The sequence below is a fragment of the Zingiber officinale genome, chromosome 3A (assembly GCF_018446385.1).
Source record: "Zingiber officinale cultivar Zhangliang chromosome 3A, Zo_v1.1, whole genome shotgun sequence".
Classification (NCBI taxonomy): Eukaryota; Viridiplantae; Streptophyta; class Magnoliopsida; order Zingiberales; family Zingiberaceae; genus Zingiber; species Zingiber officinale.
Window position 1 is genome coordinate 40309201 of NC_055990.1, and position 25919 is coordinate 40335119.

The 25919-nt window shown below is 38.8% G+C and overlaps 4 protein-coding genes across 4 annotated transcripts; 1 reads left to right on the forward strand and 3 right to left on the reverse strand.

Annotated features, from left to right (window-relative positions):
* Window positions 1-1021: 1021 nt before the first annotated feature.
* LOC122053694 (uncharacterized protein At1g66480-like) lies at window positions 1022-2522 on the forward strand. The gene is made up of 2 exons (XM_042615682.1): window positions 1022-1775; window positions 2172-2522. Exons 1-2 carry the CDS (start codon window positions 1158-1160, stop codon window positions 2214-2216), a joined length of 663 nt encoding a protein of 220 aa, XP_042471616.1. The 5' UTR covers window positions 1022-1157; the 3' UTR covers window positions 2217-2522.
* A 164-nt stretch (window positions 2523-2686) lies between these two features.
* Window positions 2687-12280, reverse strand: LOC122051792 (actin-histidine N-methyltransferase-like). Its single transcript, XM_042613084.1, has 5 exons — window positions 11910-12280; window positions 7655-7821; window positions 7261-7557; window positions 5140-5403; window positions 2687-3235 (listed from the first exon to the last, which is right to left on the reverse strand). Exons 1-5 carry the CDS (start codon window positions 12268-12270, stop codon window positions 2861-2863), a joined length of 1464 nt encoding a protein of 487 aa, XP_042469018.1. The 5' UTR covers window positions 12271-12280; the 3' UTR covers window positions 2687-2860.
* Window positions 12281-12490: 210 nt separating this feature from the next.
* On the reverse strand, window positions 12491-15976 carry LOC122051791 (alpha,alpha-trehalose-phosphate synthase [UDP-forming] 6-like). Its single transcript, XM_042613083.1, has 3 exons — window positions 13342-15976; window positions 12998-13271; window positions 12491-12926 (listed from the first exon to the last, which is right to left on the reverse strand). The coding sequence occupies exons 1-3, from the start codon at window positions 15354-15356 to the stop codon at window positions 12621-12623; spliced, it is 2595 nt and encodes an 864-aa protein (XP_042469017.1). The 5' UTR covers window positions 15357-15976; the 3' UTR covers window positions 12491-12620.
* Window positions 15977-17895: 1919 nt separating this feature from the next.
* Window positions 17896-25657, reverse strand: LOC122050371. The gene is made up of 13 exons (XM_042611277.1): window positions 25457-25657; window positions 25280-25382; window positions 25093-25180; window positions 22836-22985; window positions 22521-22652; window positions 21821-21863; window positions 21727-21789; window positions 21602-21640; window positions 21453-21527; window positions 20398-20457; window positions 20222-20286; window positions 18311-18401; window positions 17896-18242 (listed from the first exon to the last, which is right to left on the reverse strand). Exons 1-13 carry the CDS (start codon window positions 25550-25552, stop codon window positions 18216-18218), a joined length of 1032 nt encoding a protein of 343 aa, XP_042467211.1. The 5' UTR covers window positions 25553-25657; the 3' UTR covers window positions 17896-18215.
* Window positions 25658-25919: the final 262 nt, after the last annotated feature.

The window sequence follows — 25919 nt, forward strand, 5'->3', positions numbered from 1 at the left end:
TTTTTTTTATAAACACTCTAGAGGTGTATAAAATTCTAAAAATATTAGAGTTCTACCCTATAGTAGAGGCAATACTCAAAAATTAAAACTATTTTCTATAGGTCAATTCTTCTTCTCTTAAATTTTTTCCTGCATTAATCCACTTGGTACAAGAGGTTTAGCTCACGTAATGTTTGTGCACAATAGCTAGTATATAATTAAAATGCATAGGAGATAAAACAAAAAAAAAACTTAAACGTTAAAATAAAAAACAAATAAATCATTTTAAGATAAAATGAATAAAATGTTTAACCTTCCAAACTAATGTACCTATAAAGTTGGGATAAATTTATTATTATTATTATTATTATTATTATTATTATATAATAAAAGTGTCTAAGTCTTCGATCTAATTTATCCTAGAGACAGACCACCAAGTAAATTCAAAAGCACGAGCAACTTAACCAATGTGTTAGTTTTTTAATCATATTAGAAAAAATATTTACATAGCATCATAAATTAAATTCAAACTATGAATACTTAAGAAACAACTTAACACCGATTACTATTGCAACATAGCATGGGGCTAGAATAAATTTACATGAACACATTAAGGATATGTTTAATTTAAGTTATCATTTTGATTATGTAATTATCAGATATCATAGAACCGAGATTAGGAGGAATAAAATATTATTTAATATTATAAAAAATTAAAGAGTTTTTTATTAACCCTAAAATCATGTAAAACATTAGTAATCACTGAAATTATACTCAATTAACACGATGAATATACTCAATTAGTAATGCTAGGCGTCTACATCGTTCACATCCAAATGTTATAAATAATAATAATAATAATAATAATAATAATAATATTTATGTATGAATGAAAAAATATTAAATTAAATAAGATCAAAGATAAGAACACGGCACAACACATCTTCCAATCCCTATCAAACCTAAATAAAATGACAATTGAAAATCCAAATTTGCTCTCCTTCTTTGACCTTTTCCTCCCTATCGTCCCTTATATCCCTGCCACCTCTCTCCTCCCGACGTCCCTTGTAGCCCTCTCTCGACCCACCCTCCTTCCTCCTCCACTCAAACCATGCCACAAACTTAACGAGCTTCTTTTGTTCTTCCAAAGCGATTAATCGAGAGGAAAGATCGATCGGATGGGGAACAGTTTGGGCGGGAAGAGAAAGAAGATAGCCAAGGTGATGAAGGTGGACGGCACCACCCTGCGGCTGAAGCCGCCGGCGCAGGCCGCCTCCGTGCTGCGCGACCACCCGGGCTACACCCTGCTCGACGCCGAGGAGGTCAAGCGCCTCGGCGTCCACGCGCAGGCGCTTGAACCGGAGGCGCAGCTACTGCCCGGGAGCCTCTACTTCCTCGCGGAGCTGCCCCGGGCGCCGAGCCACCGCTCGGCGCGGCGCGCCTGGTCGGGCGCTCTCCATGTCGGCGCCAAGGAGCGGCTCGAGAGCCTCCGCCTCTCCCGCCGCACCATGTCGGACCTCTCAGTTCCCGCCGCCGGCTCCGGCCTCCAGTCGCCGATCGCCGCGGCGGAGGAGACCAAGGACGGCGGGCTCCGGTTGAAGATGAAGCTTCCGAAGGCGCAGGTGGAGAGGCTGATGCAGGAGAGCAAAGACCCCGCGGAGGCCGCCCGGAGGATCATGGAGCTCTGCGCCGCCAGAGAAAGCGCTGCCACGACGCCCTCGTCAGCCATGTCCTCGCCGGAGCCGCCGACCCCGACGCTGCGCACCTCGCGCACCCCGAGCACTCCACGCACGGAGGTAAGAAATTTTTAATGGCGATAATTTCCATATTTTTTTTTATCAATATCAATTCAATGGAAACCGGATTAAATATTCATTTAAATGAAAAAAAAAAAAGTTTTCCATGTTTTAGAGTTTCAATACACAAGAATACTTGCAAACACGTAGCAATTAAAAGGTGAATTCTCATTAGTTTCTAGAACTAGAAACTTCCTCGACAATCGCGCTATAATTAAATGAACCGAATGTGGAAAAAGTAGAATCTGCCCGTGATCATAGGAAAAGTCATAAACTCGATTTACAACTTTTGTCCAGAAGTCAAACAAGGCGCATGTGATCGAGTTAACGTTCCGTGTTAAATACAATAATTATTAATTAGTGATTAATTTTTTTTTGTTTTGATGTGTTTTGCAGAAGAGAACGAGGTTCGTGGCGTTGCCGGATGAGATCATCGCATGATAATGAATTGCTCTGAAGATTATTACACTTCAATTAGCGGAGAATGATTAGGTGGTTAGGGTGCTTGTAAAATGAATTAAATGAAGAGATTAATTAAAAAGGATATCTCCGTGGAGGTGGAGCATGAGAAGCTGCATGCCTCGATCGGGCGCTTCCGATTCCCCCCACGAGAATCTACAAATCTAGTTAGTGAATGTGCTTGGCATTGTTTGTTTGATTTAATGTTTCTTTATATATATATATGTGGTAATTGGTTTCATGTTTAAAATATATGTTTTAAAAATATATATATTCAACTCGTTCACATATTACTTGTCGTGGGAGAACTAGAGTTGGTACACTCCAACTAGAGCTAAGTATATTCAACTCGTTTTCGATGTCATGATCCGAACTATCGTATTACAGACTGGACATAGAATTCAATTTGAACCAATCCATAGGTAGGATATGCAAGACAATTATAATACCAGTTTGACGGGGAATATTGGATGTTCTATAAGCGCAAGAGTTGATAAGTACGTTTCTAATTCTTCAAGTAACATAAGACTTGACTGAATAAATGAAATGTGCAAATGCTTTGCTTCTTGAAAAGAAAAAAAACATAGCATGAGTTCTGGATCTCAAGAAATAAATGTGATGGAGGCCTACCCTTGAGCACTTGATCCTAGCTTGGCCAGCACCTTAACCTTCTGAGTGAGTTTACGCATAACATCTATAATCATCAACTTCTTTTGCATCCTAAACTGGACAGCCAACTTGGTTGAATTGGGTATTTCCTTTTTCAGAATGGCTTCGTCCTCCATTATCTTCGTGGGGAAAGATTCCAGTGCGACTACGCAGAGAGCAATTACCGTTCGAAGAGCGGAAATCTCGGTCGAGACTCCCAAAGGAAAATCATCTGAGAGTGTCATGAGAGTTTCCAACTTGTGTTTTTCAGCAGTTTCTTTGTCATCTGAGAGGAGTGTCCTTAGGGCAGCTAACAAACGGCCGTCAATCAGTCCAGGCCCGCCCAAATGCACCTGGAGTGAAATTATAAAAAACATTGACATTGGGGCTCTGGAAGTACAGGATTTCACCAAAAAAATTAATAAAAATCAAAACGAAGCATATTTCAGAGACAAAATTTCAAAAGAGCACCTTACTTTAGATAACTAGGATTATCAAAAGATTAGTATAAAGAAGAAAATGTACAAGGAATTACTGAAATTTATGAATATTTGTCAGTTTCTAATGGTCAGGAAGTTCAAAAAGAGCAATAGGAGAACCAGTGATCCAGGGAGAAACAAAGATTTCATTTGCACGTCAAATCTAGCACATCCTGTTTACTAACTTATCGGATCAAGTTTCCGCATTTTGAGATATAGTTAATAAGAAGTACTGCTTACTTCATATATACAAACCTTGCCTACACAGCATCACTAAGCATACACTAGCCTTACCAAGCACCTGATCTATTGGATACTCCCCACTCAGTCCTAAAGAGGTTTTAAATTTGAATACTTGTGAGGCTGGCACCACAAGTATTCAACTAAATTAACTCAATGATGGGAACTTCCATCGAATGTTCACAATTATATTACACTAAGAAGAGAAAACAACAACAGGTTAACCTCATGCAATCTCCCAAACTTTCATCAAACCTCTTTCAATGAACACTGAAAAGTTGTTTGGTCCTTAAAGGTTCCTTGTACAACTTGAGTTCTTGGTTGTTTTCAGCAATATTCTCTGCCTGTGCTCAGCGACGAGTGGTCCCAGACAGCCTGATCTGATACGATTCAGAAAAGTGCTCATGTCAAATACTACTTGGTGCCCATATTTCACAGTAATGGGAAAATTATTCTAAATGTTCGCGAGATTAATTTACAGAGAAAAAATACATTTGGATGCCACCGTAGTACCTCAGTGTGAATCTTTTATTTAGCAAAAGATTAAGATATCCATTATGAATAAACAAATTTAACTAGACTATAAATGTCTTTAAAAGCTTAGGCATACTTAAGTAGATAGCTAGATTTTAACTAACTAAACCTAATATATGAAACTATATTTATAAATTCAAAAAAATTGTTGTTAATATATCAAAATAAATTTTCATTAGAATACAATAATAATTTGCAACAAACAATAGTTGTTTCCGTAAATAACTAATGTGAATTCATTAAAAAAAAAAAAAAAGCATGGGATGTTCAATTGTTGTTCCTCCCTGCTTTATCAGAATAGGGAACTTTGAGTTTGTGTGTTGTCACTACAATCAAGTGTGAGAGGTGATAGCTCCACATGATTTAAACATGTCTTACCCGCCTTGTAGGGTGAGGGTTCCAAGCGCTGAGAATGTTTTTTTTTATGTCACTTGTGATTCATAGGATTGGCATGGCTTTCATGGGCAATTAAGTATTTAGTGCTGAATAAGATGATGAGTGCAAAGCTAAAGAAAGCACATTTTTATGCAAGATTGTATCCTTGTTTTGAAAATTACCCAATGTAGGCATTCAATTATGTCATAAGCAGCTAGATGATTCAAACAATGCATCAATGACTTCTCTAATGCACCTTGAGAGGATCAAACAAACTGTTCATACTAGAAAGGGGTTCACTACAAGAGGAGCAACCCGAAGATGTATCCATATAATTGAAGAATATTCACAACATGTAGCTTAGCAGGGAAATGGTGGACTTCACATGGCTCCCTCCTTAAAAACTTGATAGTCCTCCAGACTTGAATATAACTAATATTACAGTCATTGCTTGTAACTTTCTGCAACAGAAAGCATTTCTATGAAGATTCTCTTCTCTTTCACAATCTTCTTAGTATCCAGATGTTATTATGTAATACTTGGAGATAGTGAGATGATGAGATCAAAAGAAAGATGTTTGAACTTTGGCTTTTAAACTGAGGTATACAGAAAGGAGTTGAGAGTAATACCTTGCGGAAAGCTTGATCTCCCCATAAATTTAAACGGGATAACATCTCCTGTTGCCAATCAGCCGGAGATACAAAGCTTGAACAGGAAATTCCAGCCGCTAAACTAGTAGCATCAAGAAGACTCTCATCATATTTCAGTTCTACATGATCATGTGGGTTCGACGGTATCACAAAACCATAATCCAGAAGGAAAATATCATTGCTTAAACATCCATAGTTGAGCAATACTGGCATATCCTGCTTTATTTGCATGTCAGCTACAACCTGATTTTAGACCACCAACCAACAATAGCCTCAGTAATTAAAATATAATAATCTAGAAAAGCAACAATTTGTTAATTAATATACCATCGAACTACAACACAGCTGGCAAGCAGAACATATGCCATCTACATTATCATGTTCCTAGTTCTTTGTCATTTTTTGAACAATCTGTGTAAAACCATTCTAAAAAATCAATATATATATAAATATATATATATATAGAGAGAGAGAGAGAGAGAGAGAGAGAAATTTGATATGCTAAACGACGCTTTGTGCGCGACCGTGAGCGAAATCCCCCAATTTTTTAATCTCTTTCTCATCTGCATGCAACAACTTTTCTCTCTTTCTTTTTAAATTAAAATAAAATTTTATCTTCTCTCCTATTATTACATGCAAAAATTATTATGGTAGTGATGATACAATGTTGTAGCAGCTACTATGCAGCAGCTGCTACAACTTGTAGCAGTTAGTATGCAGTAGCTGCTACAACGATACAATAGCTGCTACAACGATACAATAACTGCTACAACGGTGCAGTAGCTACAACGGTGCAGAAACTGCTACCACGATGCAGAAACTGCTACAACGGTGCAAAAGCTGCTACAACGGTGCAAAAGCTGCTACAACAGTGCAGTAATTGCTACAACGATGCAGAAACTGCTACAACGGTGCAGAAGTTGCTACAACGGTGCAGTAGCTGCTACAATGGTGCAGTAGCTGCTACAACGGTGCAGTAGCTGCTACAACGGTAAATTAGCTGCTACAACATAGTAGCTACACAATAACACTGCTACACGTTATAGCAACTACTATACCGAAGTTGCTACAATGTGTAGCAATTATTGTGTAGTAGCTACTACAATGTTGTCACAGCTACATCACCTTTAAAAATTAACAACACGGTGATTGTTGCATGCAATCAGATGAGAGAGAAACGAGAATTTTATAGTTGTTACATGCAGATGAGAGAGATTAAAAAAATTGGGTTTTGGCCGCGTCAAATAGCCCCCGTCGGATTTCGCTCACGGTCGCACACAAAGCGTCGCTTAGCATATCAAAAATAATAATAATAATAATAATATATATATACATGAAAGAGCAAGCTCAAATTGACTAATTTGTGATTTGTCACAATATTTACCAGTTCAATAAATATTTGATACCACTAAAAAAACATGAAAAGAAAGCAAACACATATACATCACTAAAGAGGATTAAGTACAGTTATTCTTGAATCCTACGGGTAACAGTAATTAAAAAAAACAAGAAGAAAATAGTAGCTAAAATCGCTAGATGTAACAAGGATGAGGAACATCTTCTCATTGGCCTAAAACATAAAATGGCATTACACAGCTGTAAGGACAGTTCAACTTTTACTCACTTGTATTATCTAGTTCTTCTCAAGTCAAGTGAGATGGCTTTATGATTGAGTAGAAATCACAAAAAAAAAAAAAAAAATACGTACATAACATATAGTAGAAACATTCTAAACTTCTAATATATACCAAATTACAGCTAATCAAAGTAAATATCTGCTAAAATATTCCATAACAAAATATTCGATGAATAAAATGCTCCAAATCCTTAATATGTACATGGACATTCATTGTACAAACACTTGAGAGGAAATAAGAGAATAAACAGAGAAAACATAATATTTAAGTATCTATATGCAAAGGAAAAGAAATGTAATCATCAGAGCAAAGATTTTTTGAAACATGAAAAAGACCAGTCACACCATATTAATCGCTTACTAATGTATTGGGAAAAAGAATCTAGTTAAACCAATTCGCTTGTAGAAGGATGAACAACCAACAAAAGAACCCTACTGATGGTGAGGATACAAAATGCACTTGCCTTTATAGACATATTTTGAGAGTTTGTGTTTTGTTCCTGAAAAATTCGAGCATTAGGTATAAAGCTGTGGTTGCACATATCAATGAGCGGAAGCAGCATTGGAATGTCTTTCTTGTCATTGCTAAGAACTTCACCATGCAACCTGAAGGCTCGAGAAGATACTGCTGACATTGCCCAGCCAAGAGATGATGAATTTACATCTTGTCCTGCAAAGGGGTGATCTCTTGGAGAAACATTGTCAAGCATAAGTTTTATCTCTTTCTCAAATTCCAGAAGAAAACGGCATCTCTTATTTACCTGAAATAATGGCAGTATGTTCACAAAATACATTGAGATATGTATGAAATCTGAAAGAACAGAAAACAACTATCTAATAAGCAAAAGGATGCCAAACCTGATGAGTTAGTGGAGCATAGTGTAGAATTTTTATGTCATCCCCACTGAAGAAAATAGGTACGCTATAAGTTTCTGGCAAGTTACTGATGTATGGCCACCAGAAGGAATCAACAGCTGCCCTTTCCTGGAGAAGTCTCAAGCCCAACCTCATTGACCATAGTTCGTCTGTTAAATACTCCCACATGGTCCGATTTACTCCTCAATATAAATATCAGAATTGCCTAATTTTCAAAATACCGAGCACCTCATATATTAAAAAATGAAAGTTTAAGAACCATCAAAAATAAGAAAAAATAACTTTGGGGCACTTTTTCTAGGATGTGTTTCTTATGAGGGAAAGAAACACTGAAGGAAACACGGTGGAAAAAAGATTTCCCAGTGCTTAGGGGAAAAAAAGACAAGGAAACTTTTCCCCTTTTCAATCAAAAAGGAATAAAACTGCTTATGCCTGATTTGGAAGGCGGCACTATTCATGTTCTTTGTCAATTAAATCTGACCCAAAACATTAAAATTATTTTTCTCAATTCTATTTTTTTTTCTTTTATGTTTTGAGCAGATAACTTTGTAAAATTTAAGTTTCCCTCTATCTTTCCTTCCTTTAAATGAAATGGTAGAAAGTCAAACTCCCAACTAAAGAAATATTGCTGTATCCACTTTCTATGAATTTCCTTTTCTTATTTGTTTCCTTCCCTTATAGGAACTAGGTCTAAATCACAAAGTTTGTGACTCTGTCCTATCAAGTTGTATAAATGTTCAAGACTTTAGATCAACTTGTTAAGATGCTTCTTTACCTCATTTATGTGCAAACTGTGTGGATCAAAGCATATCCAAAGTGCAGCACAAAGAAACTCAAGTCCTAGACCAGTTGCACAGATCACTTCTAGTTTTTTCTAATATAATCTAGTTGTCTGAGCTTCGCCTGACTAATCGTGGAGACGAAGGTCATTCCCCTAGTTTGTCTACCGGATAAATCTAAAGCACAACTTATATGCAGATCATTTCTAGTGCACAATTGTTAAAATCTATACTAAAAGTCTAGCTTTTTGTAAACATTTATGTTGAAATAAAGAATCACATTGGTCAAATGTCTACATTTGTATGCTAAGAGTAGTTGTTCAATTAATTTATATTGTAGATAACATGGTGTGTGGTGTCACACACAGAAGATCATGTTATCAATTTCTTATAAATTATAAACAGTAGCTCACGACTAAGATGGAAAGGAACAAACCATTGGAATAGTCGTAGTGTAATTTGGTATTAGTTTATCTTAACTATAAAATTACACTAGTACACTCTGAGTGTATTGAGCAGGATCATTTAAGGTAAGTTCTTTTTATACTGACTGAATAAAAGAACAAGACCTTTGTTATTATGGAAGTGTGTGCTCTTAATCCTGATATAATAATAAGTATATATATCTAGTATTTATTTCTTTGACTTATCAATGGGTGAGATTTAGTTCGATAAATCAAGAGGCCCGATAAGTTGAGAAATGATATTATTTATAGTGTGTGTTGTTGATTATAGAAGGAAACTGTGTCCTAGTAATCTAGGTGGATAATGTCCCCATGAGGAGCTCATAAGGTTGTCATGTAAACCCTACAGGTGGACTTAGTCCGACATGATGATAAAGTTGAGTGATACTACTCTTGGAGCTAGATATTAATTAAGTGAGTAGTCAGTAACTCATTTAATTAGTAGACATTCAATATCTTAAACATAGGGAGATTAACACACTCATGATAAGAAGGAGCCCAAAATGTAATTTGAGATTGGTGCGGTAGTTCAATAATAATTCTTTAGTGGTATGAATTATTATTGATGAAATTAAGTTAGGTGTTCGGGGCGAACACGGGAAGCTTAATTTCATCGGGAGACCAAAACCGATTCCTCCTCTCGGTTCCTATCGTAGCCTCTTATTTATAAAGTCTTATACCCACTCATACCCACCTTCTTATCCACCTTAAGGTGGTCAGCCAAGCCTAGCTTGGAGCCCAAGCTAGGGCCGGCCAAACCAAGGTGAGATAGGTGGCCGGCCCTAGCTTGAACCCAAGCTTGGTGTGGCCGACCACATTAAATTAAAAAGAATTTTATTTTTTTAAATCTTTCTTATGTGGAAGTCATGGTTTTAAAAGAGAGTTTAAAATTTAAATCTTTCGTTTTATAGCTTTCTCCAAAAGATTAAGTGAAAGGTTTAATATCTTTCCTTATTTGTAGTTAAAAGGAATATTTTAATTTTTTATAAAACTTTCCTTTTTTGTAACCATCCTCATGCTTTAAAAGAGAGTTTTAAAATTAAATCTTTCCTTTTATAGCTTTCTACAAAAGATTAAGAAAAGATTTGATATCTTTTATTATTTGTAGATTAAAAGGAAGATTTTAATTTTAGAGAAAACTTTCCTTTTTGTAAATCATACACATGTTTGAATAGAGAAATTTTAATTTATAAAAGTTTCCTTTTATGACCAACCATGAAGGAAATTTTTTAAAGAGAAATTTTTATTTAAAAATTTTTGAAAACAAATTAGAAAGTTTTAATTTTGTGTTTAAAACTTTCCTTGTTTAGAGGGATTAAGGTGGCCGGCCATATATAGTTTGAAAGGAAATTTTATTAAACTTTCCTTTCATTAGCAAAGAGAATAAGGAAGTTTTTAATAAAACTTTCCTTATTTGCCAAGACCAAGGAATATAAAAGAGAGGGTAGAGGTGTTTCACCTCATAACAAGATATCTTCTTTGGTTCCTCTCTTCCTTGGTTGGTGGTCGGCCCCTCTCTGATATCTTCTTTGGTTCCTCTCTTCCTTGGTTGGTGGTCGGCCCCTCTCTTCCTCTCCATCTCCTATTCTTCTTCCTTGGCCAGCGGCATCTTCATCTCAAGGAGTTTTGTTGGTGGCCGGATATTGTTAGAGGAAGAAGGAGAGATAGGAGGCTTTGTTTCTAGCATCCCTTGGAGCTTGAAGGTTGGTGGCCGAAACTTGCAAGAAGGAAGGTGTCTTGGTGGTTCTTATCTCGATAGATCGTTGCTCACACAACGTCCGAGATAAGTAGAGAAATACGATAGAAGATCAAGAGGTTGCTGCTTACAAAGAAAAGTATAACTAGTAATTCTATTCCGCATCATACTAGTTTTCTTTGTATAGATTTTGAAATATCAAACACAAGAGGCTAGTGATTCTAGATTTTCGGATTTGTGATTCGAAGTTGTGTTTCTTTTGTTTTTTCAATCTTGTGATTCGATTGTTCTTTTTGGTTAAACCTAGGGCTACTATAAGGAAATTAAATATTGATTTTCGTTGAGAGGCTTTGTCAAGGCAGTGGTGGATGTTCCCATACCCAAGAAGGCCAAGTGCCTCGTCATGTTTGACCTGGGAGCCGATCTCTGAAATAAATATTTAATTGAATTTGTAACATGGGTGGATTTGGATCTATAATATTAAGTATCGTTTATGATCCAAGTCTAAACCTCTAAGAACAGATAAGTTAAGTTTGAAATCAATAATGTTAAGTTCTGTTTGCGATTCCGAATTTAATTTCTAAAGAACACAATAAGTTGTTAGGAAAGGTTCAGGACTTGTACAAAATTTTTGTATAGGGGAACCGGTACGATATTCCTAGTATCAACCAACAACAATAATATGAATAGAGGGAGGAAAATGCCGATTGGATTCAGAAAACAAAAAAGCAATCCTTTTGTTTATTTGAAACTCAAACAATGCATGTGTCACTAAAAGTTCTACCAGAATAAAATTAACCCTCCAACACTAAATATGTTTCTTCAAATTTTAAAAGACGGTCCACGAGTATGCAAAACTTCTAAGAGTCTAAAGGAAATTTTTTGACACGGTGTACAATTCTATATCTCATTTTTTGTATCCAGTCATTTTTTTTCTTACAAATATACTTTTTTTGTGTAGAGAATTAGTATAAGCTCGCTTTCTGAAGAAAATTTAAATGAAGGCACATATTTTTATTAGTATTAGTGACAGATTGACAAAAAATTCATTTTTATCAATGCTAGGCCAATTTGAATTTCCGGCATCTGAGGGGAATACATATTTGTTCGTTCTGCAACTTTACTGAAGAAATCAGATCAATGGATTGTGTAATTCACTGGATACATGAAAGCGAACTTCTCATACTTGGCATACATCTCTAGACATTAACTGGTAGCATGCTAGTAGAACTATGGTAAAATTCAGTAACTCATCTAGAACAGTGTTGGGAAAGAACAGTAGGTAAAAGTGCTCGTACCTGGAATCCGTAGAGCCAGTTGCATCAGAGTGGAATGACCGCCACCATCATCGTTATGCGGGCACCGCTCGAAGAAAAGGGGAAGATGACTGGGTAGGGCAATGAGTTCCGACCCTGGCTGAATATCTCCGGTTGCTACGACTCCTAAACCGTATGGCCCGCGATCGGAAACCGTGATGTTGGGATGGACGAAGCCACCCTCGCGGCGGACCCAACGGACGAGATCAGGCGGATGGGGAACGAGGCGGGAAGCAGCGGCGCGGCACATTAGTCGGCGGCGCTGAGCGATAGAAGCGGCGGAGGAGGAGACGGCAAGATCGAGGACCGCAGTCAGGACCTTGGCAGCCGCCAAGGTCGCCATTTCGATTCTCAGATAGGAGCACGTTCGATGCAAGCGCATGATAAGATCAGGTTTCCAACTTTTCTGACATGCCCCTCACAAATTTAAGAATTGTAATAACACCCCCAAAATTTAAAATTTAAACATTCGTTTCCCGGTCCTCTCGATGAGTGTTTATTCAAATTTGGCGCAACTCACCCAAACAAGTAACAGTCTCTCAGAATTGGATAAATCAGCACCAAGAACAACAAAATGGTCACAAATTAGAGAGTAAAACAAGTAACAGATCGGCAATAGGCACTCATCAGAGAGAACCTCATCGATGCCATGCGGTTACATTACAAAATCAAACCGAAAAGCAAGAAAAAATATCAGTGTCCCAATGGAATTTGGCTCCCTGGAGTTTGATCCGAAACAGAAGCCAGACCCTGCATCAGCCTAACAATCTCTGCTGTGTCATCGAGGTAGGACTTGGCTTTGCTTGGTTTCCGACCGACTGTGCAAGCAAATACTTCAGCCGCCGGCGACAATGAGGAACTAGGCACAGTACTGGCAATCACTTCAAACATGTCCTCGTCGGACCGATCATCACCTATGCAGAGAATGAAGTCCGGTAACAGGTCCCTCTCCTTCATCGCAGAGAGTAGTCGTCGAGCCACTAAACCCTTATTCACACCCTACAAGAACAGAGAATGACAGTGAGTATATCTACAGTTCGAGTTACGACCAAAATCTACATATTGCTTACCTGTGGTTTAACTTCGACAATGTTTGTCCCACTCTTCACAGACACAGGTTCGTTGACGAGCACACTCTCGAGATGATCCAGGAGTTCCTTAGCTTGGCAAGACCCGAAATCCGGATCTGCATCCTCATAATTCCAAACAAGTGCAGTTTCCTTGTTGTCGATGGTCGAACCGTCGGTTGTTTCAGTATACAACTTCATCACAGGTTCGGCAATTTGCTTCCAGCTATGATCTGCCACTGGAATACATGCTTCCCATTCCGCATTTCTCCTTAGCCTGAAAATTGATGGATGATCGAAATCGAACGAATCCATGGACAATGCAAATAGGAGCTTTGATAACTCACCTAAAGAAATAGCCATTCTCTGCTGCAATTCCAAGATTCTCACAAGGAGAAAACCAGCTGCTCAAGGTGCTTCGGCTCTGTGCACTCACTAGAAAGACCAGATTGTTCTTGTCGCGACACAATGTGTTCAAAATTTCGATAGACTTGGCGCTCGGGCACTTGTAGATGGATGTCTGCGGCATCAGAGTACCATCGTAATCAAAAAGGATGGCTCGAGAACTGGTTCTCCTGTATGCAGAGACAATATGCTCCATAGAAAGCTTTCGGAAGTTGAGGTCCAGAGCCACAACTCTGAACTTCAAACCAAATCCAATTCCCCAAGACCTCTTTCGGCTATGCTCCTTGCAAGTTCTCTGAAGATCTTGCAAAAAGCTCTTGGCCCAATACCCGACATCGTGCGAGCTCACATATCTGTAGTGTTTGTCATGCCGTAACTGTTTCTCGGCTTCACCCATTTCTAAGGCAGAGTCCATGGCATCAGCCACTGCATCAATGTTCCAAGGATTCACCCGAATTGCCCCGCTAAGCGAAGGAGAACAACCGATGAATTCTGATACGACAAGCATGCTCTTCTTCGGGACGGCACCGGCACAGCTCGAGCCTAAAACCTTATCCAGGTTATCGTTCCCCTGCCGAGCTACAATGTACTCGTAAGGTATGAGATTCATTCCATCCCTAACTGCTGTCACCAGACAGCACTCGGCAGCCACATAGTAAGCCATCCTCTCATAAAATTGGAGTGGCTTATCGATCAGTATCACAGGCTTGTAGCCAGGCAATCCAAAAGCTCCATTGATTCGCTTCGCCATTGCATAGCTCTCGGCCTGTACTTCTCGCACATCCTTCCCTCGTCCCCTCGCTGGATTCGCAATCTGAACCAGAACCACTCTTCCCTGCCACTCTCGGTGTTGCACGAGGAGCTGCTCGAAAGCCAAAAGCTTTAAGCTGATTCCCTTGAATATATCCATGTCGTCGACTCCCAGCAGCACTACTTGGCCTCTACCATTGAACTGCTCGGTGAGCTCTGCAACCTTGGCCTCTGTCTCTGGACGGCTTAACACAGAGCCAAGCTGACCCATATGGATCCCGACAGGCAGTATCTTGATGCTAATTGTGCGGCCATAATACTCCAATCCGATGTACCCTCGCTTGGATTCGTAACTGAGGCCGAGCATTCGACTGCAACAGGATAAGAAATGGCGTGCGTAGTCAAACGTGTGGAATCCGATTAGGTCGGCATTCAGCAGAGCTCGTAGAAGTTCCTCCCTTACCGGCAACGTTCTGTAGATTTCAGAGGAAGGGAAAGGGCTGTGCAAGAAAAATCCAAGCTTCACCTTGTTGAACCGCTTCCTTAGGAAAGTCGGAAGGACCATGAGATGGTAGTCGTGAACCCAAACGAAATCGTCGTCCGGATTGATCACCTCAAGGATCATGTCGGCGAAGATCTTGTTGACTGATACGTAGGCCTGCCATAAGCTGCGGTCGAATCGGCCGCCGAGGTCGGGCGACAGCGGGAGCATGTAGTGGAAGAGAGGCCATAGCTGCTGCTTGCAGAAGCCATGGTAGAACCGAGAGCGTAGATCCCCCGGGAGGAAGACAGGCACGCATCTGAAGGATTCGAGCAGTGTCTGAGAAACCTCGTCTTGCTCGGGAACTGGGATTTCCTCGCGAAGGCAGCCCACGTATACAAACTCCATATCGGCATGCCCGCTCATGCTATCGTTCAGCTGGAGGAGGAGGGAGTCTTGGTCCAAGGAGAAGCTCCAGCTGTGGTTCTCCGGGTGACGTTGGGCGCGGATAGGAAGCTGGTTGGCGACGATGATGGTGCGGTCACGCGGCAGCGACAGGGACGATCGCTCGGAAGATGCATTGTCGTCGTCGTCGTCGGAATCATCAAGGTCTGGAACTATGCCGGGTGCCGTCACCACCCGGGGGATGCCGCGGCTGATCCGCCCAAGGGAAGGGGACTCGCCGGAGGCTAACTCCAGCAGATTAGAGTAAGATTTCGACGCCATTATGGCAAAAAAGGAGCTCCAAGTTTGGATTTTTCTTTTCCTCTCTTTATACTTAAGCACTAGTACAAGAAATCAGGGAAGGATTATAATGTCCATGATCGATTCCTTCGCTACCTTTACAGCTCGCTAACAACCAAACGACGAACAGAAATCAAACTGAAGACGGTTCGAAAACTCAGAATAAGAAGGTAAAGGATCAAAAGTAAAGGGGAAAAAAAAGATTCGCGAATGGATAACATTTGCGAATTTCAGCAACGAATCGAATCAGATGACTGCGGGTGGAGAAAGGAAGGGAGAAATTTTGTCTCGCATTTACTTTTTTGCAAACGAATTAAATAGAAGAAATCAAACTCCCATCATCCCACGGCTTCGAACCAAGCTGCCAAAATAAAAATAAAAATAAAATAAAATAATAATAAATAACAGTCAATCAAATCACCAGCTCGTGAGAAAATGGCGGAGGGGAGTAGACTGTCAACGCGATCGAAATCTTCAACAGCACAAGCTCGATCTCGAAAACAGAAGATAGATTGAGATGGCGGAGAGGGGGAAAAGGATGGGAAAGAACTTAACTTGTTGATATTTTATATATATATTATTTATATGTGTGTGCAATCGCCGCATAGCGTTCTCCCTGCGATAAATTGATCAGCCATATTGAGCCGGAGCAGACCGGCCGACCGGTCCGGACGTGGAAATGCGACGTCGATGCATAGGAATTATTATGGAACTATTCGCATGGAAGTGTACGACCATATTATCCAGAGGACACGTGTCGCTTCCGTATCCGACTGATCGCGAGAAGACGCGGTGAGGACCTGCACCAGCCGGTAGCCGCAGTCACATCGCCCGATGGTCAAATGTGGCCCCCTCAAACGACAGACTACGTGGCGCGCGGAGGAGCAAAAGGACAAAAACAAGGCTTGTTGATAATTTTGTTTATTTACTTTTTCGAATTTAAACATTATTAAAACAGAAAATATTTTTTTTAAAAAAAATAGAACTAAAATATTTCCTTTGGGTCCGTTCGACGGCCAATCACTTCGTCCCGTGAAGACATCTAACTTGGGGGCGGTCCCCACATCTTGGTGGATAAGATCGTCTTGTTTTTTTTTTTAGAATTAGCAAGTGGTTTAGCAGGTGATTAGCGACGATACTAAATTAAATGACAATGATAATTTCGCTAATATGTGTTGAATAAGTGTGAATGGAGAAAAGGTGGGAGAGAAGAAGTTCTATTGTGAATGAGACTTTAATCCCATATTGAAAGTTTCAAGGTAAGTTTGTTGGTTTATATTGATTCACATGTATTGAGTATATGAACAAATGTATGGGGAGAGGCTCTCTCTCATACGTGGGTGGGGAGGGGTGTAAATTTAGGGCCCGGATTGCATTGAACTAACATTTTGCTACATATATCTTTTTGCTGCTTGTGTAACGGATGCATTAAAGGGAAATTAATGCATAATCAAAATGATCAAGTGAAAAGCTGGCGTTGAGTAATGATCATTAATGGTGTTCTTTGGTCTTGAGCTCCTATATAAGGAGGCTGCAACCTCAGGCAAAAGGTTACATAGATAACATAGTGAAAGCTCTCCTCCTCATTCCCCTTCTCTGTCGTGCAACTCTTGCTCGACAGATTGCCCGCGGTAGCTTTCGGACACCACTTAGTTCGCCGTGACCACCGGTGCTTAGTGGAGTTCACGGTTAGACCGTTGTATCCTGCGAAACAGACCTCCCAGATAAGCCTCGAAGCACAGTCGGAGGTGGGGGCGAATCTGTTTCAAAGGAACTGCTACTTGCAGGCCTCGGTCAGCTTGTCCGGTCGGGATTTTGCCCGACCTTACTGCTCTGTCGAGACTGTTCTGCAGACCTGGTCTTCTGTTCTGCAGATCTGCTCTGAACAGACCTGGTCATTCTACTCTAAACAGACCTGGTCTTCCTTTTTGTCAAGACCTGTTCTGCTACTCGACAGACCCAGCCGACCGACCGACCCGCCGACTCAACCGACCGACCGACCCGGCGACCCGGCTGACTGACCGACCCGCCGACCCGGCCGACCGACCTAGCCGACCAACTGACCCGCCGACCGACCTGGCCGACTGACCTGTCGATCCGAACTCTGCTCGATCAATCCGCCCACTCGGCAACACAGACTAATGGCTCAACCGATATTCTTGCTCGGCAATTCTTCGGCTCGGAGCAAAAATCAACCCCTACTGACGGCCTGAGATTATCCGCTCAGGTCATCTCTACTGTAAATTGAATTTAAATCAGTGCTATTTGAATTCAACTAATACCCCTAAGATCTCCGGTCGATTGTTTGTTTATAACAATATGAAAGTGTGAAAACACGTTTATAATAGTCGTCTCTAAAATAACTATTATTTTTTAATTGAATCTTAATAACTTTTAAATAATTAGAAACATAAACATTTTAAATTTTACATAAAAATATGATTCTTGGCAAGAAAAAACGTAAACATTTCCATTTCTATTTGATCATCGAATCAGCTATGCACTGGGGAACTCGCTGAAGTTGACAAAATACAACGGAAAAAGCATTCAGTAGATTCCCAACTCCAAGTACGCATGATTCAAATCTCAGTTACAACACGCCTAGACCACCTAAATTATCAAAAAAATGAAATTGACAAAATAGATAATGTACAAGAATAGCCAAGTATATAGATTCCTGAGACTGCAGCTGATAACAATTGTAATAGATATGAATTGTCCAATCGTAAATGCTGCTCCAAATTCCCTAATACAATATGATTCCATCCATTGCTGACTTTGTTGTCCAACAAATCCATGAACAATTACCAGAAATTAAGTTTGCAATTACTCGTTCGAGCTCTAGCCATTTGTTCGAGTGAGCCGGATCTGCCCGGAGAAAGAAGATAATTGCAAAAGGGATTTTCATGCACAACATAAGAACAACTTTTCATTACCTGTGCAAATGCATAGATTGCTCGAAGAATTCGAGCATAATCGGTACCCAGCATTTGGATGGCAACGTCTGCCAGAAATGTCCCCCACATGCTGCAGAAGGAATCTAGTATTTCAATTATGTGATCAGGACAATAAACACAGGAAGGGAGAAAATGTGCCTGTAAAAGTTAGTACTGAAATAAATACTCGAAAATGATGAAAGCGGCAGCATCTTTGATCCATAGTTCTCAGCTAGGAAAAATATTGTCAAGAACTAAAAATAAAGCAATCAGAAAATCAATCTGCAAGCAACTAGATTGAAAGAGATTTGGTTGCTCATGAAGACAAATGAACACTTTGCAAAGTGTTTGTGCTTGCCTAGTTCACAATGATTACAGCACCCAGCACAATCCAGGTTCTGCCACTTGCCTCTTAATCTTACTGCAAGCTTCACTATTATCTCAATTGCTCCACATAGACTGTTTCATCCTTCCATACTGCAGTGTTCCTTCGGGTTATCCTCATCTCTCTAGAATGAAGAAAAATATTCTTCTTTTTGTCCACATCTCATCACTGTTAGATCAAAAGTATCTACTATCTGGCCCTGAGTCTCTTCATATTTATGTTGCCAGCTATAGAATGGTACAGACAGTTGATGACAATGAGTTAATAGCAGGTGGCTACTTTATTTTTCGTGTTTTTGGTAATGTATGAAGAACATGAATCATGATAAATTTGGGTTACAGTTAACTACTACAAATGCATATAAAGATGGAACTTAATTCTGAAATGCTGTTTGGTCCAATGAGATCAAATCTTTAGCAGGCACCAAAAAATTGAGATAGAGGTGAGCTCACTAATATCTAGGAATCCAACCATCTCTCTCTCTCTCTCACACACATAACTGTCTGGATAATTGTCAAAGACTGTCAAGATGGCATGGTATCTCCTCATGTACCAAAAGCTTGAAAGTCCTGAATTCAAAGTTGACATAATTTACTTATTACATTCTGGTTGTACAGAAGTTATAGCACTGGCTATAGCATCAACCTCCAGACAAAGTTATATACAATTAGCAACTTAAAAAGTACTTGGATACATAATGGCAAGCAAGCTAATTAACAAATTACAAGCAAAATTCATTCTGAAACGTCTCACTATGTTGAAAAGTTCCGTGTGTCTAAGGAGAGGAAGAAGCTGCAAATTCAACTTCATTGAGTTGGTCACTTAGATCATTCTAAAAGCATTAAGCTTTAAGTTAGGTCATATATTTAGCCACTCAGATAGTTATGAACTGCATAGAGAAGCGTCATTTCATCCTAAATAACGGCCTCAGCTGTCAGCTCCAACCTAATGTAAATTTAGTAAAGCATTGGTTCATAGAAACCATGTTCAAGGCACCAAGAAAAAAGACCATGTTACAAGCTTAGTTAATTCTTTAAGTTGTACCATCTAGTACTTGAGGCTGCAACAAGAAACACACTTTTTTTGGGGATAATAACGCTATCAAGCTAATTCAGAACTTTGCTGCAATCTAGACACAATAAGCATTGTGTTAGCAAACTAAATGAAGAAGCATACAATAACAATAAGACATACATCTCAACAACTACATAGGCAGGATAGATAGGAGTTTTACCATTGACTATATGTACAACGCACCCTACTGAAGCAATTGCTTTTATGATCTAAACCTACTGAGAGTAGTGAGTCACCTAATCCTAAAATCCAATGCCTACTGAGCATGACACATGAAGAAAGTTTTAATTAAAATTATTACATTGAGAATGAGTTCATGTATTTAGTGTTCCTAAAGCTCAATGGAATTTGACACCTAGCAAACGTGTTAGTTGAAAAATTAGGATGTCTCTGCAAAGAAAAGCATTGATCTTTGAGTTTGTATTTGCAAAAAAAAATTTAAAAAAACTTACATTGGTCCTAGGAGCATCATTGCACTTCTAATTCCAGCATATCTAGTTGCAGCTCGAGCCAAACCCTGCCAAATAGGGGTGGGTAGAGCAACTCATTTTTTTTATGACTTCTAATTAACTAAAGGATTGATATATTCTAGCTTTCAAGTAGCCTGACAAGAAAATATGAGCTTGACCTGTCTTGCAATTAGCTCAGCTGTTTTTGCCTCCAGCTTGATAGCTGCCAATTGTCCACCCTGACAATCTCAAAGAGAAAATATGTCTTGGAGGATAGAAGAATTAGCAATAATACAACTAAAAAGGTATATGTTAGTTATAATAAATAATAGTTCAAGACCCTCTTGTCATACATATTCCAGACTTCTATATGATAGAAGATATATGCACAAACTGTCAACCATTTTTTGACGATTATGCATTTGAGATTCCGTGTTTCATCGGGAATGGTCAACTGCACACTAACAAATGTGTTTTTGTTTTCCTTCATTCCTTGATAACAACAGCTTAGATGTTATTGATAAATTTCTATATTGTTTTACCATCTTTAACATTAGATTGTCTAGCAGACTGCCATGAACAAGCTCTTTCTTTACTCAACATTTAATTTTCTGACAAATAAATATACATGTTTGAATGTTTCAAAATTCTTCCACAACACTTTCCTACCACCTATACCTTTTACAGTGACATTGGGTGCAAACAATGTAATTTTTTCAAGTGTCTTCCAGCTCACCTTCTTCTTCTCATGTATGAAACCACTTCTTCTCTCCCAGGTCATCAGCAAGGTTATTATTTTTATGCAGTTTCCTTTTTATATGTGCCATTTTATAAACCAAAAATTCTTTTCTCCGTTCATGTAGAGCAAAGGTACAGGTGTGATCTCTCTTCTTTGCATTCATGCATAAAAAGAATTCTCTCTCCAGACTTGAATAAAACTGAGTTTGAATAGTTCAGGATTCAGGTGCAGTTGGACGAGAAAATGAACTCAATCTGCACAGGTGAGGCTCAAACCGAAACTGAACTATCTAATGACGTGATCTGCATTTGCACTCACTTTAAAAAAATGGAATCCACAACTGATGTACCACACAGACCAACATGTACCACCTTCCATGCAGTAATCCAATAGAAGAAATGCAAGCATAATGAAAATTTATCAATCATCAAATATTCAGTATGAAGTAATGACTAAAGAATGTAAAGACAACTACAGGCTCCTAGAAGTGTGCACCTTCTTAACTATTTCATGCTTTATCTCGTAGTTAGCAACTTCCAATAGCAGCTTACCAGAAAATTTCCTAGCCAACTATGCCAAAATCGAAAAAAGAGACTCACAAATTGAGAGAGAAATGGAAATCATCATAAAGAATGAAAGCATACCAACTGAAATATCCTTGCCATAGTTAATATTCCACATCCCTAACAGAATATGAGAGATCCAACCATGTCAGGACATAACAACATACATCATGTAATAAAAAAGAAAGTTTTTGACAAAAATTAACCTTCACAAAAACATTTTGAATCTCTTTTGCTCCACCTTTTAATGCTCCAAGAGAAGCTTCATTCTAAATATTCCAACTTTCAAGACATGGGGAGTTTTCTGTCAAGTGATGGAAATGAAACAGGATCGATCTCTTCACTGAAATTGGCAAGAATACCAACAGAAGGTCCATGTTACAACTAGCTTTTGCATATAACCAATATGCAGAACACTACGAAAGGCACTGTAAAATAGACACTTTCATATCACAATTCACAAGGAATTTAATTCAAGATAGGATATGATAGACTTAAAACTAATTGTAAATATCCTGACATGAGTCAAGTTTAAACATTTAATATAAGAATAGGAGAGAATTAAAATATGTTGAACGATAAGGTTTAAGTTGACAACACAAATCTCTGTTAGTCACAAAAAGTAACAAGCAGTTAAAATGAGAATAGGCAAGATAACAGTGAAAACTTTTGGTCAAACAGCTATATAAAATAGTTCAATTGGTCTTACTTTGATCCACCATAGGCATAATTGATATGATAGTCAACTGTTTGAATCAATAACCACAGAATCACCTAACACAGCTTTTATACCTCAAGCACTCCAATCTAGGGTCAAAGCTTGGAGACATTTATCTGTAACATCTTAAGAAGCCCATGGCACTTTTGAGCCAAATAAGGCTCTTAGCAACTAATCTAGATATATGACGTAAATGGTTTCATAGGGGCAGTTCATTTTACAAAAATAAGCATACAAATTTAAGTTGTTATGAGAACTCCAAGAAGAAATTATAAGAAGTACCTTGAGTATTCACTTAGTAAATGGAGAAAAATTTCTACTTCAAGGTCTTCTGTTGACAATTTACTTGAGCAACGAACTCCAAGTTTTCTTTTCACATTAAGCAAGATATTCTTGTAGGAAGGTCTCCAACCTCTTGCAAGATAGCAACACAAACAATAATGAATGAACAAAATTTCTATGTTGCAGACAGTAACAAATCCAGGCTTCTACTAATTAGACTAGATCAGATTCATCATAGAAACTATACCCATACCATAAACTGTTTCAACATGCAAAATAACAAGAGTATGACATAGATTCTTACACCTTTCTAACCTTAAAGTTGAGCGTGCATCTGCTGCAAGGTACAAGAACCGTGACTCTAGGTGCTCTATAAAATCTTCACGTTCTTCGATATATTCATCAGCCATTGTAAAACTAAATTCTTGTTTTCTTGTTATAGATTTTAATAGGGGACTAAAGAAGCTGCAACAAATAAATCATGCTTCTCAGTCAATGTATAATGCTTAATCAGAGATAGATTAAAAAAATGTAACTAAGACATCTGAAGTGAAGATCAGTACAGTACACATTGTAACCCTTCATAGAATGCTAAGATGTGTGGAATTACTAGAAGAATAAAATTTAGAGAAAAATAAAAAATAAATACTATGTATTTAGTAACAATTAAATGTAACTCTAATACATCAATACATGATACAAAGGGCAGCATAAGATAAAAGAGAGAGAATCAATCAACATTATTTCCTCACTTCTTTGATTCCAAAGCTTGATGGAGCACCAAACCAAGGGATTTTTCAGCCAATCGCCCTCAAATAGTTGCTGGTTAAACTAACATCTGTTGGCCCTTAGGCTTCATTCTTGATTTTGTGGGTTGTTGATTGTTTATGTGTGCTTTATGTGTATTTATAGGGCTAGTCAGCTAGTGGGCTGGATTAATGGGTAGCTTGTGAATGGTACACGTTGATGAGACTATACTTTTTCCAAGGTTGAGCCTGAAGTGGTTATTTATTTGAGCATCTTCCTTGTCATATTCTCTGTCTTCAACTATTTGAGGATCAAATGCAACAAATACTCATTTTCCTACTTCAGTCACAGTCTAGTAAGGGTGAAGAAAGCAAGTCAGATCAATTGCTGGATCACTTAAGTCTTGTTTCCTCTCCCTCATGGAATTTGACCACCTACTATTTGGTTTGTCCACCTAGGATAGTCAGAGTGCTATTGATTTCAGTAGAAATTCCATATATCATTTGAGGACAATGCATATTGATATGAGGTACTACTAGACCAGACAAGTGATTAGAGAACAAAAGTTGATGAGAGCAGTGTTGATATGTTGATGAAGCCGCTCAAAGAGATATGGGATCTCATCAGGATGGCAAGGAGATACTGATGGGATGACAACCCTGTCTTCCTTAGCCGGACAGGGAGAGGATGCTCAATCATGTGTGCTCCATGTATAACCATTCATGCTTTTTGCGAGCAGTACAAAATTGCATATTGGGGTTGCTATTGGAGGTAGAAGACGCAAAAAAGACAAGGGTTTTTTGTAGAGGATCTTTAACTGAAAAATTGTAGCAAGGTGAACAATATGGATATTTTTTCAGGGTTTTGACATTGTTTTCTCCAAAGAATGTACCAGAGTTCTCAGCGACTCAGTGGTCTGTGTCACTGAGAGCATGTACAGTCATCAGAAATTAGGGAGAGTGGTTCTATGATTTAGTTTCATTTCCAAAATTGAAGACAATAGTGGGGTTTTAGATTGATATATTCTTGTTTGATTCCAATCATGTAGCCTAGCTCTTATTTTACATCTTATGAAGAAAATTATTTGAGTGTTTTCCTATTTTTACCAGTGGTTTTTTTTAGTTCTGTGATATTCTGTCCTCTTCGAGGGATTTTTGCAAACAATTTTCTTTTAGCATTTATGCATTTATTTCTATTTTGGTGCTGTGATATTTTTTATGCTAACTGCACAGAGCATCGCTGGTTCCATAGAGAATAGTAGAGACATTCTACGCCGGCGGAATCTGTATCAAGGGTCTCACAAGCTACTTAGTGATTCTCTAAGCATAAAATTATATCTAAGAATACCAAAGTTCAGAGTGAATTAAATATTTAAAAAAATCTAAGACTTATTATGGAATTTAACTAGAAATAGTATAAACAAATGTCCTGTTTCTCAAATCTTCATAAGTATGTGATAACATTATACTACTGATTACTAGTTTGGCAAAAGAAACAAGAGAGCAGGAACTGGGAAGGATGTACTTAGGACAACTCAATGAACTATCTCACTTCAGCCAGCAAATCAAGAAAATAAATCACTAACTTGAGAAGCATTGCTATAGTTTGATTACGATGTTTGCATTAAAATTAAAAAACTGAAACAGTACGTTAGATCAAATAGATCCTATTTCTTTCCTGTCAAGCTAAACACTAAACACATGGCTAGGATCTCAGACAAATTTGTAAATTTTCACACGTAAAATTTAGTGCAATAGGAAGTGTATGAATAAACTCCAATGTACATTTAAAAGCTAGCGGGAGAAATAAGTAGCAAGAACCTAACCTCGGACCAAATAGAATATGTTCCAGCTCAACTAGTTCAGCATCCGTAGCGAGTTCAAACACCAATCTCAGTTCCGGGTCAAACGTCTCTGCCAAATTCAAAAATGCAAAAGTGTAAGTTCGCGCAAGATCAATTGCACGCCGGAAAAGATAAAAACGCAAAATGTTTAGGAAAAGACGAAACCTACCTGCTCCTCGGGCGGGGGCCAAGGCGTTGGGAGGAGGCAGAAGGAGACGGACACTTCGATCACGAGGGGGTGGAAAGAGACCAATTTTGCTGCTACTCCCGAGCTGGTGGTAATGATTGCATTCCCATAAGACCAAGAGTGAGGTAAAGAAACGAAAGAGGAAATGAAACAACGAACCGAGAAAGAAGAAAGATCTCCTCTGTGAATCGAGGGCATCCTGGGTGCCGCAGTGAAAGAGGAGGAGCAGAGGAGTTGAGTGGCGACGGCCGCCATGGGTCTCCGCCGCCTTCGGCCCTTTTGCCTCTCAGACACAGAGTGAAGGCCCCTCGCTCAGCGAGGAAGCGACGAGGCAGCGAGCCAAGCGATGCGAGGGTGAGACGGGCCACAAACCAATCAAACGATGCGGCCACGTGTCAGTGTGTGTTTTTTTTTTTCATTTTTTAAGCGCAAAATTAATCAGGATTATTCCCTAAAAGGTTCGTTATTTTTAATTTCAATTTTAAAACAATGATAATAATCTGTAAAATTTTAACATCATGTGGCAACATGATGCTAAAATTTTACATCATGTTGCCACATGAGATCATTGACGCGGATGAACCCGGTCGAGTCATCCTTCTATCAGAATTTTGTTTGTTTT